Raw genomic sequence first — 18,709 nt, 5'->3', positions numbered from 1 at the left:
GAGCTTTCGTGTGCATGCACCAACACTTTGAATTCTAAAACTTTAAACATAAGAACTGACTTAGTTGGTCTTTAAGGTGCTACTGGAAGGAATTTGTTTTGTTTTGACTATGGCAGACCAACACGGCTACCTATCTGTAACTATCCTATCTTTAAAAGACATCTGAAGGGAAGTTTTTAATATTTAATATTTTAATATTTAACACTGTACTGTTTTTACCACTTGATTGGGAGCCGCCCAGAGTGGCTGGGGAAGCTCAGCCAGATGGGTGGGGTATAAATAATAAATTATTATTATTATTATTATTATTATTATTATTATTATTATTATTATGCAAGTTGTGGAGACACTTTCATAAAAGGAGTCAGAGCAATATATATGCTGACCAATGCATTTCAGATTTGCTTTTCTGGACAGTGACTGAAGCAATAAAAATAATGACTCTCTCAACAGACAGAGATGCAAACTGTATCTCCATGGCAGAGCAGCTGCTTTGCTCATTGGACCTTAATTCTGAATAGACATGTATAGGATGCTGCTGAGAGTGACAAAGCATCATCAATGCTGTAGATGGATTGGCTGCACCCCACCTGCCATAGTGGGATGTCACTACAACCTCTTTGAAGGTTATCATGGGTCTGTGAACTGGATTTGATTTTGTTCCTTTTTAATCCAGATTCAGGTGAGAGGAACATGTTGGAACAGGCTGCATGGGTGAACTACTTTTCAGAGCTATTTTCACACATGCATTCATAAGGATACATTAAACAGTCATCCTGTGAATGAAAAATGCACACCTCTGAAAATATGGTTTGCATTTTTTAAATTGCCTTTTTAAAGGGCCATATAGACATGTCTTAAAAATCGATCTAAGGCAATTAAAGCACCATCCAATAGCTATTTACTTCATCCCTTGAAACACAAGAGTAAGGATACTTCAGGGTAATTGCGCATATAATTGCATCCTTAATCTGACTTTTTAAATGATCAGGTAAGAAAAGGCACTGCTGATTTCTTTCTTGAATTAAAAGACAGAAACTTCAACCTGTAAGTGTTTGAAGGGCACTAAAAAAAACGATATAAAAAGCTACTTTTATTTCTTCACTCACATGACCATGCCTGGCAATTCCTTTGACTCAACCACTTTATGCAGAAGATTTAAAAGGCAAGCATTTTTCAAGCTTCCAATTCTGGGCGATGCTTTGGGGATGTCCTCTTGACTTGCCCAATTTTGGTTTCATTAAATTAAATGGGTTCTCTGGCAAACTCCCCAACTTCAAAGAGGATCAACAGTTCTTGAAGCCAGTTATCAATTTTAATCTACTCTGATAGAATTGGAGGAGAACTTTAAAGGATGAAAGAGAATAGATTGCAGGTGACGTGCGGAACACATTTCGTGTTTAAAAATTATAGTCAAGTTTGAGTTTATTCTTGAGAAGGGAAAGAGCTCAGCTTTTTTTTTAATATATCTGCCTTAAGTGAATTCCTAAATGTTGCAGCCAAAGCAGATTTATGAGAAACATTAATCACATTCATTCGATTTATTGTATATCATTTGCAAAGGATATTGCATAACATGTGGGAGAGGCGAGCAAGAAATGATTATACCCACATGCTGCAAGGCCTTTAAAATCTATGAACTCAGCACACCATTCCAATGTCTGCAGATAATTCTGTGTGGTATAATCAGATGCACAGGACCCTTGAGGGGAAAGGATTTAAAATGTTATTCAATGCAATTTCTGTGACTGTAATGTACTCGCTGAGCTGTATAGAATGATGAATTGCAGGTATAGTGACACATTGATAATTTTCTCTCTCTCTGTAAAAATGTAAATGATGCCGTGCATTCTGGTTTTCCCAAGTGTTAACAATTAGTAAGGCAGGTTTTATGGCTTTATTAATCTCATAAGTGTTTGCTGTTGTTTTTGAATGAGATGCTGTTTGCATAGGCATTTTATAAAACAAACAATGACTTTAGCTGAAGCAGCATTAACTACAAATTGAGAGTGATCTATTGTCTATCAAGTGTTGTAGGACAAGCCAGCTTGCCACCAGCGCCAAAACCCAAAGTCTTATTGTTAATACATATATCTCTGCCACATTTATTTGTTTCTCCATACACAACCACACCAAGTGCATATTTCTAAAGTAGCATAGTTGCCGATACAGAGTAGTAGCTTATGCAGAAGTGTACATGATAGCTTGGTCACATATGAACCAGCTCACATACTCGAATCATCATAATTTCCTTTAAATCTTCTTTGATTTCTGTCTTTAGATCTTTTTTCAATTGTGCTGTCTGAACTGTAAAAGGTTCTCTTCTTCCAAAAGATTACAGTTTAGAGACAGCAATTTTCATAATAGGGTAAAGTGCTCCAGCACTTCAATATCATTTCCACCATTCTTATGGGTTCTTCTTTGTCCAAATCTCAGTTTTTAACAATTGAAACCACTGTGCTGGAAGAGATTCATGAGAGGTCTTCTTGATCAACCCCCCATCTTAAAGCTGCAGTCCTAGTTCAACTTGCACATCAGTTTTTGGGATCAGGTGACAAGGAAAAATACCATACCCTCCACCATCCCGCTAATCAAAACCGGGATGCTTGTTTTTTGGTCCCACGCTCTCCTGGGAGTCTGCTGATTTACACAAGAGTGAAAGACCAAAAAAGATAGCGTCTTTTAGTCTGGTGCAAGCCAGCTAACTCACACCAGAACACCAGGCCAAAAAATGGGACATTCCAGGATCCAATCAGTAGCTTCTGTAATTCCAGGATGTCCTACTGAAATCGGGATGCTTGTGGGATATGAAGTACCATAGCGACCTTTGCACTTGTTAGGGGCAAATGTCACATTAACTTGAGTGGCTTAGCTCATCCCTTCCAACTGTATATAAAGGAGGAGTTTGGATTTGATATCCTGCTTTATCACTACCCGAAGGAGTCTCAAAGCGGCTAACATTCTCCTTTCCCTTCCTCCCCCACAACAAACACTCTGTGAGGTGAGTGGGGCTGAGAGACTTCAAAGACGTGTGACTAGCCCACGGTCACCCAGCAGCTGCATGTGGAGGAGCGGGGAAGCGAACCCGGTTCCCCAGATTACAAGTCTACCGCTCTTAACCACTACATCACACTGGCTCTGGTGTTCGAGGGATTTGATTTACAGCATCAATATATTCTTGCAGAACTTCTGTGTGATTAAAAACCTCAAGTAAAACCTAATAAACATATGGTCAGGTTTTGGAGAATCTATTCTACTGTTTCTTTTTTTACATGTACTTGTCATCTCACCTTTTAGACAGTTCAGTATAACAGATCCTCAGCCCATTCCACCTATAGGCTGACAGTCATCCTTTCTTTGTCCTTTGCATCATCACACTGGGCCCCTTCATACATCCCCTTTATTGTGCATGAGAATTTGTGCTCATGATGGTATTGTGGTTGTTATACTGCTTTCAGTTTTGTTCGCACCTGCAGAAGTTTTCTGTGCATGTCCCTGTGCATAGCTTCCAGCTGAAATCCTGTAACTTTTGTTCAAGGTTTGGGGTGGGGGTTGTCTCATTTTTGTTCCATTATAACATCTGAGTGACCTTCCAGTGGGGGTAACGCTGTGGAAGCATCAGAGAACAAATAATACTGAGGAATGATGTGTGAATGATCCAGTATAAATCCCCGACCAATGTTTTATAGAAAATTTGTAGGTATTCAGTAGACAGTTAGCGAAAGCTTCTTCATCAGCTCTGGCAAGCCGCAAATGCAGGAATGCAGTCTAGCAGGTCTTTTGAGGTAATAGACCTCAATAAGCAAGAAAAGGAGAAAGCTGGAGCAGTTAAATCAGAGAATGCAAGCTGTGCAACTGTTGCTTTAGATGTAATATAGAGAATAATTTGTGCACCTAAATCAGTGGTGTATGTGTTTTACTGTTGGCTGAAATCCCATTGATTTAGCAAGCAAATCAACATGGCAGTAGGTTTAAGGAACAGCATTAACCAATTAGATGAGGACACAACCCGAGAATTTATTGTACTCCTTTTTTTAAAAAAAATGTTCACCATCTTTTCATTGATCCAAGTACAAGATATGCACTTGAGAATTAGAATAGACAGCAAACTGAATCGTAATGTTAAGATCCAGAACATGAACATGAAGCACAGTGTGGTGTAATGGTTTGAGTGTTGGGCTAGCACTTGGAAGATCTAGGTTAAAATTTCCCTTGAGTACTAGTTGCTGGGAATCACAGGTGGGCAGACTGCTTTTGTGCTTATGCAGGCTTCCCTCAGGAATCTGGTCAGCCACAATGAGAACAGGATCCTGGACTAGATGGGCCATTGGCCTCATCTTATGTTCATGGAATTCACTGGGTGTTCTTGGGCGGCTCATCAGCTTACCTCACAGGGTTGTTCTGAGAAGAAAATGCCTTGGGCAGAATCATGTATGCTGCCTTGAGCTCCTTGGAAGACAGGCAGGATATGAAACATGTCAAATAATATAATCTTGTGGCACCAAAAACAAACAAACCATTGCCATTTTAGGTTGAATGAATGCTATTTGGACTTGGGAATACATATCACTTGCACTCTTGCACTTTGATTAGTAGTTCAATTCTGGGTCTCGTCGTTTCACTCTGTGAGCTTTAAGCATAAAACAAAACAGCTCTCTGTCAGCAATTTTGGGGCACCTTGTTTAACAGCAGTGGATTCTACACACAACTGACAGTCACATGTGTATCAATAGTTAGCAGATAAATGAAAAGGGAAATTCTGAAACATCTTTTATTACTTAAGTATCACCATGTTGATATGTCCCTCAGCAACCAGGTGTGTTCAGATTTATGCAGATTATCAGCTTATAATTGTAGTTCAATTCAAGGCATCTACAAAACAAGGTGATGTGCTGAACTCTGCCTGAGAAAAATCTCAGGGCTTGTCAAAATGGTTTAATATACCTCATTCTGGCCTGCTAAGAAAAACCTCCATTTTGCTTTAGTAGAAATGATGGATTGCCCGGGACATTCAGGCCACCAGCAACACCCCAAATGAAAAACAATAGTTTTAATGAAAGAAGGCTTTCCTTGAAAACCTCTGGAACTTCTTTCTGAAAGAAAAACTCCCCTGATTTGCTTCAAATTTCACTTCAGGAGACATTTCTGTGGCAACATTATGGCTTCGTATTGAATTCAGAATGAGAAATTTCAGGATCTCCCCTGTAAGTGATGGCTGAATACTTCGGCATAAATGGCAGGAGCTGAAACAAGTGTGTGAATTCCAAATTTACTGCTGTTAAATTGTGGATGTGTCAAAACCAAATTTCTTCTTAAGCTGTTGTGTGCAGTTGTAGCAGATGTACTTTTGAAAGCACACAACATTAAAATAAACAGTTATACTGAGGCAACTCCCTGGGCTACTTCCCCCTCCCCCTTTTCTTTTCCCCCTTTTCGTTTTTGGTCAGATGAAAGAAAAGGGGCCCCCTTAATCAAGCCTTCGCTATTTGGGATATTCAGAGCAAGCAAACATGGTCCGTGCAGTTTACTTCTGTGCTCAGCAGTTCCGGAACAGAAACCAAACAGCCATATCTGTTTAGACTGCACCCATTCTGCCTGCCCTTTGTAGCGGTGCCAGAGCTCTCCACATCACTGCCTTGAGGCTTGCCGTTAAAAACAGAGCCCGCTTCACTTTGTTCATGCGCCTGAAAGCTGTTCACAAGATGGGATGCCAGCTCCGAAATTCTTTCAAGATTGGGCATGGGGGTGGGGGAAGGGAGAGGGAGGGAGAGAGGGAATTATAGTCCGTCAGTGAAAGCTGTCAAGAAAATGAATCGAAGGAAAGTATTTGTTTTGACTTCTCTGTGATTTGTTTGTTTCAGCATTATGTTCCCCGTCAGTAAGCCTTGGGGGAGGGGGGGGGAGTGTAATGAAACTGTAATTTTAAAATACCGGCTCACAAAGCAGATGCTTTGCTTCTTCAGTTGCGTTGGCTTTCTAAGCAGCTAATGAAAGATCAGTAAACTATGAAAAAATAATGAGGATGCAAAGGGTAATCTGGCTTTGTTCTGAAGCCGAAATGCAAAGGAAAAGAAAAGTTGGGGAGAGAAGAGTCCAGATAAAGCCATTTTTTTGGGAAATTGGGGACCAAGGCTTAATTTGAGCCAAAGGTTACGCAGACTTAGCTTCTAGAGCTCCTTTCAATGGCAAGCAAATTCAGTGCCAAAAACCAACCAAGGCTCTTATGTTTGGTTGCTTCAGTTTAATCTGTTGGCTGCTGCTGCATTGCACATTTTGTTCCCAAGTCCAGGGAGAGGAGAATCTATATAGGACACTGGATTCATCCCAGATGTGAGGAGCATCAGATGGTGTTGGAGATTTTTGTTTGTTTGTAAGCTAAAGGTAAAGGGTAAACCCCTGACGATTAGGTCCAGTCGTGGCCGACTCTGGGGTTGCGGTGCTCATCTCGCTTTATTGGCTGAGGGAGCCAGAGTACAGCTTCCGGGTCATGTGGCCAGCATGACTAAGCCACTTATAGCGAACCAGAGCAGCACACAGAAACGCCGTTTACCTTCCCGCCGGAGCGGAACCTATTTATCTACTTGCACTTTGACGTGCTTTCGAACTGCTAGGTTGGCAGGAGCTGGGGCAGAGCAACAGGAGCTCACCCCATCACGGGGATACGAACCGCCAACCTTCTGATCAGCAAGTCCTAGGCTCTGTGTTTTAACCCACGGTGCCACCCGTGTCCCTTGTTTGTAAGCTACTTTGAGTACATTCCATATACGTGGAACCTGCAACAACGGTGCCAGGCAGCCCTGCCCTCTATTAGAATATGCCATTCCATTCTACCTGCAATGACAACTGGCATTTCAGGCTCCTGGAGAATATTCAGTCCCTATTGGACTGTTTTTCATTACCTTCACCCCCTTTAAAAAAAAAAAAAAAAAAAAAAACACAACTTGTGCAAACCTCGGGGTCGTTGTCCCCCAAGCCCTTTGATACCTCCCTTTTGTGTGCAGATGGTCTTGCCTTGGTTACTTAAGGATCTGCACTCAGAAATCTGAGAATTGATTGCAATTTTATCTCTCTCTATCTGACTCTGTGCATGCCCAAACGTGCACACACACAAATATATATCTATAAGCACACACACATATACATAAACAAAGTAAAATAAATTGCCACTACTGGATATCGGAGGTACATTACTTGAGATCAATAACAGTGACCATTCTTTGTCCTGTAAGGAAGTCTCTTAAGACCCAGGATTGAGCTCCACCCTGATCCTCCTGTTGTGCATATGTGCTGAGCAGGATTCACAGTATGCCCTCATTGGCCATTTGAGGCATTCCCATAGCTCAGTGGGAGATAACATGCAGAAGGTGGCTCCAGTTTCAGTGCAGTTATAACAAGTCTCAAGGTTTGGGAGAGATCTCCACACCAGGGACCTTGGAGAGCTATCACTAGGCCGATCTCATGCCCTCCATATACTTTGGCTGGGTTAGAGAGCTGATGGGAGTTGTTTTATGAAACATTTGAAAGGTGCCAGGTTGGGGGAGTCTGGAACAGACAATATTGGGCTGTATAGACCACAAGAAGCACAGGGCAATTCAGTGGCTCTTTATCCTGGTCATGGCTAGCCAGAAAGGCAGACTAAATTATGAAAACTAAGTAAATGTATACACACCTGAATAATAAATAAAAGTCATACTCCCAACATTAGTGGTATAATGACTGAAAATTTAGAATCATAGAATTGTAGAGTTGGAAGAAATCCCAATGACCATCTAGTCCAGTCTGATGAAATGACGGAATCATGGCTGAATCCCTGGCAGATGGCCATCCAACCTCTGTTTAAAAACATCCAATGAAAGAGAGCACACCACCTTCCACTGTTGGAACAGCCCTTACCATTAGAAAGTTCTGACTAATGTTTAGTTGGAGCAACAGAAAAAAAGCTTGTTCCATTTCCCATGTGACAGCCCTTCAGATATTTGAAGATGGCTATCATATCACCTCTCAGTCTCCTATTCTGTAGGCTAAACATATACAACTCCCTCAACCTTTCCTCACAAGGCTTCATTTCCAGACCCTTGATCATCTTGGTGGCATCCTCTGCACACGTTCCAGCTTGTCAGTACCCAATTGCTTCCTAGGCAGTTGTGAAGCATTTGGATACGCATGCACACACTTCTGCGTTTCAATCCATGCTGATCCGCAGTACATTTTTTCCAGCCCTGGTTTATGTCTTCATGAATTACGAGGAGCGACTTGTTACGGGGACTCACAAGAGCTATCCATGAGCTGCTGGATGTGTTCCCCTGGTGTGTTCTTCAGTGGCAAGTTCCTTAAAGCAGGCTTTGTGTGGCCATTCAGTCTTCTCTGCTTCGCGTTTTGTCTGCCGGCAGGGTGATCCAGGATTCAGTCTTTTAACGGGGGCAGCCAGGGTGTGCATGGCAGGGGTTGGGGGAGCATCTATTTTGCTTTTTTATGTCGAAGTAAAGTGTCTGGTTTCCTTGTGACCTCTCAGAGGCTGAAAGGAAGAGCACTAATGGGATATAAAGGCACATCCTCTTTGTCACTCCCCGCCACTAGTCAAAGAATACCCTCATGCCTGCTAATTGGCTACATGGAATGTAGATAATGAAAGAGACCTCGGAGAGCATAGCGCTCTTAACTTTAGTGTGGCAAAGAAAACACAATGAAGTCTGTTTCGACATACCACCTGAATTGGCCGACCCAGGCTGTACGCTTGCTCTGCTCTACCTCCCAGATGTCTTTTGTTTCTCAGGGAACTAATTGCTCCTCACCCCCAGTTAGCCTGTTTGCTGTTGGTCATCGATTTCGTTCTTCATTAGTCCTATAGTAGTATCAAAACCAGACTAAATGTAGCTTTTTAAAAAGACAGAATTCTGACCACCAAGCTACTGTGGGATAAGGGCACAGCCATCTCCATCCCTAGGCAGAGTGAAGCAGTTGCCTCAGGTGACTGATGCTGGAGGCAGTAGCCTCTCACCTGTTCCTCCTGAACCTTCTCTCAGCTGGAGGACAAAGCTGTGAATTCTGCATGCCGTGCCCTGGGACCCTCAAAGTAGCCTGCTACCTCAGTTGTGGTGGGCTGCGCTGTCCCATTGTCAGCGTTGAAGTAAGATTCGTAGAATCGTAGAGCTGGCAAACAGCACGTGAACAACATTCTCCATAAGAAACAGAGGAAATTCCTTCTATTCAGTGGGATAGCATATGCAGGGTGAAGGCGTCACAGTCTGCTTCTGTGTATATCAGTGAAAATACATTAAAAACAATCGACAGATGGTATTATACCCCCGTGAGATTGGCACACAAGCTGGTTGCAATGCCCCCAGAACTTTTGTGGGATTGTAGTCAGCAGTGCCCATAGGTAGTGAGATTTTGGGATGGGTCGCTCAAAGAGATCAACACTGCAACTGGCCAAGCAGCTGTTATAACACCAAAAAAAATTAAATGAATGCAATTTTCACTCTTTGACTCAGAAGCTTGCATTTAAGGGCTTGTTTTGATTCATATTAGTTGCAGCCAGACCCGAGATAACAGAACTGTGGAAGAGTGACAGGACTCTTGCCATAAATCTCTGGTACACTAAACTGTGGGGAACAGTCATTTTGGAGAAGCTTTGGCATTAAATCCATGTCCTGAAAGGGCAATCATAGCAGGATGCCTTTTTTTGCAGAGTGGAGTCATTTTATTTGGGCTGGACGTATCCTTGTACTGACATTACGAGGATGCTTCCAGTGCAGTATGTGACAATTAATGATTCAAGGGTCTGAAGAATTATAATCAGCTCCTGTTGTTTATGATGCCTTAAGTCCTTCTGTCTGACGAATCTGAGAACAATTGTCTTCTTCTACAGTAGATATTCTGTTTGCTCAGCTGTCAGGCCATTGTAGTTGTCGGGCCTTTTCTCTGTCCCGGAATTTTATTTGTACATTGGTGTTTCTGTTTGACATTTGTATCAAATGAAGAAAAAACGAAAGGGGAAGACAACTGGGGTAAGCAGCACATGAACAACATTTGGCATAAGAAGAGCTTTTCTGTGGTGCTTTGTCAAAAATTGTGGGGTTTTTTAAAGAATTGTAGAGTTAGAAGGGACCGCAAGGATCATCTAGTCCAGGGGTCAGCAAATTTATTCAGCAGGGGGCCGTTCCACTGTCCCTCAGACCTTGTGGGGGGCCGGACTATATTTTGGAGAGAGAAAATGAATGAATTCCTATGCCCCACAAATAACCCAGAGATGCATTTTGGTTAAACAGTCCACAGGCAGGTAGGATCTCAGCCGTCGTACCAGGTGGAGCTGTACCGAATTGTGTGGGCCCCCCTCCAATACTTTGGAGAAGCTGGAGCCTCTGCCCTAACATACTGCAGCAATGGAGCAGGCTAAAAATTATACTAGGGGGTTATTTGGCAAGCAACCATGAAGATGTTCAGGACAAAGTAAGAACAATAGCTGAAAATTATCACTGTGAACAGAAATTGGATGCTAGCAGTTCTCGTAATGGTAGCAGCTGACAGAAAGCCCCCAAAACAGGGTATTTCAGTGACTGGTGACTTTGGATCTGCTGCCTCCAAAAGACCCACAGATCTCTTGAGAGGCCCAATCTCCTGCCCTTGTTTTAGTTTAGGTCTTCCCTACCCCCCATTTTAATGAGGTTGACTGGAGAGGGAAAGGTATATTAGTGACAGGTGGTGCAGAATCATAATATTTCTACACTTGGTTTTAGGTTCGCTGTTAGCTAGGGAGGAAAAAGATGTGTTCTCTAACTCTGTAAAAACAGGAATATTGTTAGCAAGAAATTAATGATAAATGTTACTAATTAGGAGCTGTTAAATGATAAGCAACTTGCAATAAAGAAACAACAACATGGTGAGAAAACTGATTCAAGTGTAAGTTGAAAGATTCAACTTTGCAGTCTTTCTTTTTTGTGTGTGTGCATGTAGCTTTACAACCTCTTTGCAAAGCATATGTCCATATTTTCTAGATTTTAAAGTTTTATGGTACTAGGTCCCAGCTTAGCAATTATCAAAATCATGAAGCTTATTAAACAGGAGAAAAGGAGAGTCCTGTGTTCATGCTCTCACATCTTGCCACAGGAAAAAAGAAAACTGGAGAGCATTTTTTTAAAAAACAACAACCGCAAAATCAAATGCCAAAGTTAATGGGTGGAATTAAACATCACTTTCTTCCAGTCCTTTACACTGTGTGTGTTTTTAAAGTACACAGCAGCCATGAGGTGGGGGAAGGATGGGGAACCCACCCCCCAACAGCTGCTCTTTGCATTGGGAGAAAAGTTCCCATTGATGCCAATGGGGCCTTTCCTCCCAATGCAAATAGCAGCCATGGGAGGGGGCAATCTAGATCAGGACTGTAGAAGGTACAAAGAGTTAAATCCTCTCTCCACATGTCCTTGATCCAGATTGAGACACCATATGGATGCCATTTACTTTAAAACAGACAAGGAGCATCACATCTAGTTTGCTTCTTTGTTAGTGACACTTTCATTTTGGGTCCTCACCCTCTCAGACAGTTCAGCATCATCAAACCAGATTTTTACAATCAAGAGGAGACCATAGTAAACCTATAGTTATCCACTCCCTCTGCAAGATTTCCCATCATGGAGAGGATAGCACAATGAGATGTCACCCTGTCTTGTACTACTGCTAGCTTCCCCAACCTCGTGCCCTCCATCTGTTGCTGGATGCATCTCCCATCATCCCTGATCATTGGCTATGCTAGCTTGGGCTGATAGAAGCTGGTCCAACAGCATCTATCCTCACGGACAGGATAGCACAGTGAAATGTTACTGTGCAGGAGTGTTGCATGAAGGGGAAAATGCATTGACTACCATGCATCAGCTGCCTTTAAGGGAAGACTCCTTTGAAAATGTGAATTTTAGGCCAGGAAATCTTTCCTTCAGATGGAGCACACAACAGACCTGTTTGCTGAAAGGTCAGCATGCAAGAGCCATAAGGAACCTATTGTACTGGATTCAGAACCTATTGAAAGAAAGCATAAGGGCTGCTACACAAGCAGATTGTCCTGTAGTAGAATACTATGATGTTTTACACACTCTTGTAATAGACTTGAGAATAAGAAGAAACGTGGAGTGGGAGATTGCTTTGGGAGAAGTTAGGGCATCCTGACATTTTTTTAAAAAGAAGCAACTCCCTAATATGGCTGTGCATATGTGAGTGGGAGGACAAAGAACCCCCTCTGCCTGGTTTCCTCATTTTTATTAAAAACAGCTTGTCCTGGTGAGAACACAGCACATGACTGACAAGTGCTGGATAATCGTCATAGTGCTGGCCTGCCAGGAAACTGAATTAGTCATCGTGCATCTGAAATGTACCCAGCATTTAATTTCTCTTCTGCTATTATCCTCGATAAGGATTCGGGGACAAAAAGGCAATGATTTAGCTGTGAAACTGTAGTAAACCCCAGGCTCACATGGACGGGTTGCTTAGAAATAGCCCTAATCCTTAAATACCTTTCTGAAACAGGCAAAACATGATCCTGAATGCACATGTTGATGCTTCCTCAGTATATTAAACATAAATAAAATGGTACGCCTGTATCGGGGAAGCTGCATTGCTCTTGCAAATCACGTCGGAAGGCATGGGATATGTTGTTGTTCCTCTTGGTTGTGAACTAGCAAACAAGAAAGAAAGTGAGGGATATACCTGTGTTTGTGCCATGCCTGTTCAAGGGAGATATGGTCAACCTCTCTAACTCTGAATTAGAAACAAATGTTGTGGAAGATGAACTCTTACGATGTGAGCTTATAAATATGTAATAGTATGTTATATTTCCACAGAACGTATGTAGGGCGTTTTGCCTTGGAAAGAATCCATTGCTTTGTCTACTAGGTAGTGCTGCCATCAGTATGGGACTTTGGGGGCAGAAGTCCAAGGCCCCACTCAGCAGAGCAGGTAAAGGGTAAAGGGACCCCTGACCATTAGGTCCAGTCGTGGACGACTCTGGGGTTGCGGTGCTCATCTCGCTTTATTGGCTGAGGGAGCCGGCGTACAGCTTCCGGGTCATGTGGCCAGCATGACTAAGCCGCTCCTGGCGGACCAGAGCAGCACACGGAAACGCTGTTTACCTTCCCGCCGGAGCAGTACCTATTTATCTACTTGCACTTTGATGTGCTTTCAAACTGCTAGGTTGGCAGGTGCAGGGACCGAGCAACGGGAGCTCACCCAGTCGCGGGGATTTGAACCGCCGACCATCTGATCAGCAAGCCCTAGGCTCTGTGGTTTAACCCACAGTGCCACCCGCGTCCCAGAGCAGAGCAGGAGGCCCCCCTAAAGCAGCAGGATGGACTTACCACAATATACTCTGCCATTTAAAGAGGCCGTCAGCCCCATTAAAACCTTTGGAGGCTCCTCCAGATATCTTTTCTTTATTGTGCACATTTGTGATGGTTTGTGTTCATGATTCTATCAGGGTGGTCACACACAACCCTGTTTTTAATACAATTTGGTCCTGCAAAGATTTTGGTGCAGTCTTATTACTGCTTTACTTTTGATCCATAAATATGCTGTAACTTCTTGCTGAAATCCTATAACTTTTCATACTACAGGTGTTCTGAGGAGAAATACCCCAGGAGAGTTGGATTAGTGGTACACCATATATTTGGCATAATGAAGGTTCCAGGTTAAATCACTGCAATCTCCAGGCTTCAGTTAATGTAAAGGTCTGAGACTCTGGAGGGTTACTGCCAGTCAGAGTACACATTACTGGCTAGATGGTCAAATAGTCTGACCTGGTAAAAGGCAGCTTCCTCTGTTCTTTCTGAACCTATTTGAATAGCAGCCTCTCTTTATCTAACATTTTGAAATTTGCTCGTACACTTTTATGCCACCAATTTCTGCTCCCATGACAGATTACACCACTTTTGGATTCAAAGATGCCTGCTGTTGTAATGCGAGTTCTTTCACAGGAACAAAAAGTAATTCTCCATCAGGTCTTTTCGCAAATCTATGGTTGCCAGGGAACTTCTCACCATATTAGCAGGATAGTCCTTCACTGCTATGGGAAAGGCATCACTTCTGGTGTAAATTCAGGTTTTCAATTCACTTATAAACTAGGCCATAATTCACTTCCAGGCATAGGTGCATTTTCGTCATCCAGTGTTTGATGAAAACAGCTCACCCAATTGACAGTCATGCCAGCATACTCTTTCTGATGGTTAACATCGCCTTCTGTTCACATGCCAGCTATTTAAAAACTTGTCTTGGTGGATCTCCGATATTCTGTTGTGTACAGCATCCCATTTATTGTTTTTGCTTTTCTTCCTTTCCTGTCACCTTCTGCCAAATATGAGAGGGCCTGCTGAAATATTTACTACATGAGCCAGTATCTGTGTCTAGGTATCTTAAAGTGCATTTACTTGCTTGCTTGCAAATCATTGGTTACTTTTACCAGGAACATAGGAAACTGTCAAACCAATGGTCCATCCAGCTCTGACTGGCAGCGGCTCCCCAGGGTTTCACACCAGGTATCCCTCTCAGCCCTACCTGGAAATTGCACCTGGCACCTTCTGCACTCCAAACAGTTGCTCTACCACTGAGTTACAGCACTTACTGGAATACTCAAGGCAATGTGTAAACAGTTCACTTGAAGGGTCACCTTAGCGCCCCGCCCCCATATATACTCACTCGGACGCTTCATAAGAACATAAGTCCAGCATCCTATTTGTGATTCCCAGCAACTAAGTTTCCCAGCAAACTTGTGGTGTTGAGATTCCGTGGCAGAGCTACCACCACTTCCTAAGTCTTGCCAGCTCCCATTGTTCCCACTGGGAACTAACTACCGTATTTCTTGCTCTATAAAACTCACTTTTCCCCTCCTAAAAAGTTACGGGGAAATGTGTGTGCATCTTACGGAGTGAATGCAGGCTGCGCAGCTATCCCAGAAGCCAGAACAGCAAGAGGGATTGCTGCTTTCACTGCGCAGCGATCCCGCTTGCTGTTCCGGCTTCTGAGATTTAGAATATTTTTTTTCTTGTTTTCCTCCTCCAAAAAATAGGTGCGTCTTGTGGTCTGGTGCGTCTTATAGAGCGAAAAATACGGTATGTCAGCTCCAGGCAAAAGGGGCTTGTGGTGAGCACAAGGGGGCTTGCTTTTGTTTCAAAAAGCATCGAAGTTATTGTTAAAGAATGGGTTTTACATTAATTTTCACAGCAGTAAACAAATATAAGTTTAGCTGGGGAATGAATAGTTGGGCGTTTGAAAAGGGCAAATATGCATCTGAGGAACCCCGGGGGACATCTTGGGGATACTTGAGTGGAAAAACAGCTGACAGGCAAGGGGTCTTTCTCCCAAACTGCTCTTCCAATCAAAATTGCAGGCTCTTGATGCTGCTTTTCATTTTAAACGATTTCGGCTTTGTTACAAGGATTTGTGTATAGCATGCAGTTTAGCCCCTCAATGACTCCTGTTGTTGTTGTTTAGTCGTTTAGTCGTGTCCGACTCTTCATGACCCCATGGACCAGAGCACGCCAGGCACTCCTGTCTTCCACTGCCTCCCGCTGTTTGGCCAAACTCATGCTGGTAGCTTCGAGAACACTGTCCAACCATCTCGTCCTCTGTCGTCCCCTTCTCCTTGTGCCCTCAATCTTTCCCAACATCAGGGTAACTTTTCCAGGGAGTCTTCTCTTCTCATGAGGTGGCCAAAGTACTGGAGCCTCAGCTTCAGGATCTGTCCTTCCAGTGAGCACTCAGGGCTGATTTCCTTAAGAATAGATACGTTTGATCTTCTTGCAGACCATGGGACTCTCAAGAGTCTCCTCCAGCACCAGAATTCAAAAGCATCAATTCTTCGGCGATCAGCCTTCTTTATGATCCAGCTCTCACTTCCATACATCACTACTGGGAAAACCATAGTTTTAACTATACAGACCTTTGTCGGCAAGGTGATGTCTCTGCTATGATATTAGTGCATCATATTATAACAGTCTAAGGCAGCCTTCCCTGACCAGGTCTCTCTGGATGCTTTGGACTACAACTCCCATCATCCTAGGCTAGCATGGCTAATGGGCAAGGGTAATGGGATCTGTATTCCAAAACATCTGGATGGGAGCCAGGTTGGGAAGAGATTGATCTATGGCAGTATTTCCCAAAATTGGGTCTCCAGCTGTTTTTGGACTACAATTCCCATTATCCCTGATCACTGGTCCTGCTAGCTAGGGATGATGAGAGTTGTAGTCCAAAAACAGCTGGAGACCCAAGTTTGGGAAACCCTGATCTATGGTATTTAAAGCCTAGCAACAAAGATTACTGACATAAGCTTGCAGTTGCATGTTGGAATGATCAGCCCAGCAACCTGACCATTTATACAAATAGAAAATCATCTTATATCACTTCCCATTGGGACAGAACTAACTGCAATGCCATCATTAGACTTAAGAACATATTTGTGCAGTCATGGTTCAAGCTACAGGAATTAAATCCTCTGAATGGGTAAAACGACTGAAGGGTCACTGGAGAGTATGATTGTCCCAGTACAGAACTTTTGTGTAATTAGCCTTTCTGTGTTGTATTTTTAGGTTGTCCTGGTCAGTGGACATCTGGACAGCTGGGATGTAGGGCAAGGAGCCATGGATGACGGTGGTGGAGCATTTATATCATGGGAAGCATTATCGCTCATTAAAGATCTTGGTAAATATTTACCTTTTAAAAAATTATCTAACAAGTAAAGAATGACAACGCTGCTTAAAATAAGCGATAGCAAGTGCATTTTCCTGAATCCCTGGCCATTTGCAATACAATTATTTCTCAGAGTTTCCCCTCCTAATAGTAGCAACATTATGGCAAGACTTTCATATTTTTTCAGATCTGTGATCTTACAGAGACTGAAGTCTCTTTGTGTCTTGAAAGCCAAAATAAGGAAACAGCTGTATTGACCGTAGTGTTGCTGTATTCATGAAAACACTATATGAGCCATATCGTATACACCTGAGATCTCTTTTATCTGGATCCATTATGTGGTCCATGGTGATGTCCATCACGATGCTCTACTCTGCTTTTATAGAATAAATCTATTTGTTTGTTATGTGCCACAGTTATATTCCTTGAAGGAACTCAGGGCCAAGTGCAGATGGTTGGCCAGTTTTATCATTACTGTGTGAGATAGAATCAACTGAGAGAGTGCGCACTTTGTCCAAGACCACCCAACAAGATCTGTGGTTAAGCAGGGATGTCAATCCACATATCCTCAACGCCAGCCCAACATTCTGTCCACTACAACATACTGGCTTCCATGCTTAGCATCAGTAGCATTCAAAGTTCAAAATAATCCTTATAAAGGCCCTATAAGGCAGTTCTGTATGACCCCCGTTTTGCAGGGGCTGGAAAAAATGGCTTGCCTTTGGCTTGCAACTCCCACTCTTATTCCCTAGGATTAAATAGAGTGAGGGGGTGTTTTGCATGTAAATTAAAGCATCCATCCCATGCTTTCAGGTTTTTGTGGCCTCCCCAATTCACCCAACCCCAGTTGAAAGTGGCTGATCTTGACAAGTACAGTGGTACCTCAGGTTAAGTACTTAATTTGTTCCGGAGGTCCGTACTTAACCTGAAACTGTTCTTAACCTGAAGCACCACTTTAGCTAATGGGGCCTCCTGCTGCCGCTGCGCCGCCAGAGCACGATTTCTGTTCTCATCCTGAAGCAAAGTTCTTAACCTGAAGCACTATTTCTGGGTTAGCGGAGTCTGTAACCTGAAGTGTATGTAACCTGAGGTACCACTGTACCGACCATTGAGTGAGTTCACCTGCTTGGCCCTCTCCCCAGCACTAAATGAAAGAGGCCCCCAGATGAAACAATCACATGCACATTTGCCCCTGAAAAGAGGAATTGCATCACCCAAAAGAGAGTAAGAAAAGGAACACCGATTTGCATAAAATTAGCATGTGATAATTCAGATACATAAATTCCAAATTTAGACATAGTTGCTATAATTTAAATATATACAGGACATCTCACCATAGTGGGAAAGACTATAACTGAGAGACTTGTGTGCCTCCTCAGATTGCTGTCCAAGTGGTAACCCTTTACAGTTCTTTATGCTGGACTTGGCCTAGACAACCCTTCTCTGACAGCCTTCCAAACTGAGGATCTTGAGCATCTTCTAATCCTGAATGGGGTGCCTGCCAAGTCAGAAGTGTCATCTGATGTGGTGCATGGTAGCACACGGGGTTCCGTCTCTCACTTATTAGGTCCCCCAAAGTATCGAGTAGCCTAGAAGTCTCTTGGGCAGAGTCAAAGCATTGCTTTGAACCATGTAAGCTTTCTATGAAAAATGGGAAGGTGCTTTCGAGACCTCTGTGATATCACAGAGACCTCTGAGTCATCCTCTCATTTACTTCTGGTAAGAAAATCTGTGTCAAAATCAATTCAGTTAAAGGCAGCCCCGCTTTCAGGCTCCCCTCCCCTTTCCGTCCCCTTTCCCATCCCATTAGTTATCCCCTCTCTCAGTGCTGAGAAGAAAGCAGAGTCTTCTGCTCAGTTGCTAGAGCTTCTGCAATATCCACTCTTCTGCCTGGGTGGCTGGACCCTTCCTTGCCAATGTGCATGAAGGCAAAAAGTGATGATCATCCCTCACCCCCTTGAGCAGCTCAGTTGAGGATACATCCCCTAAGGATGAAGAGACTGACCGTTCCTGAAGTGAAATATTGTTTGAAAATAACCCTACAGAA

General features: G+C 43.0%; 1 protein-coding gene across 3 annotated transcripts in view; it reads left to right on the top strand.

The window, feature by feature from the left end:
* CPQ (carboxypeptidase Q) overlaps positions 1-18,709 on the top strand; it is a 197,679-nt gene that overhangs the window by 107,323 nt on the left and 71,647 nt on the right. For all 3 annotated transcript variants that reach the window (XM_081874470.1, XM_081874471.1, XM_081874472.1), the window contains exon 5: positions 16,563-16,674. In XM_081874470.1, the coding sequence (XP_081730596.1) occupies positions 16,563-16,674 (112 nt within the window). The remainder of the gene's footprint in view (positions 1-16,562; positions 16,675-18,709) is intronic.

This window comes from Podarcis erhardii (genome assembly GCF_964252035.2).
Source record: "Podarcis erhardii genome assembly, chromosome: 8".
NCBI classification, from domain to species: domain Eukaryota; kingdom Metazoa; phylum Chordata; class Lepidosauria; order Squamata; family Lacertidae; genus Podarcis; species Podarcis erhardii.
Note: the sequence above shows the minus strand (reverse complement) of the source record. Positions and strands in the feature narration are given on the sequence as shown.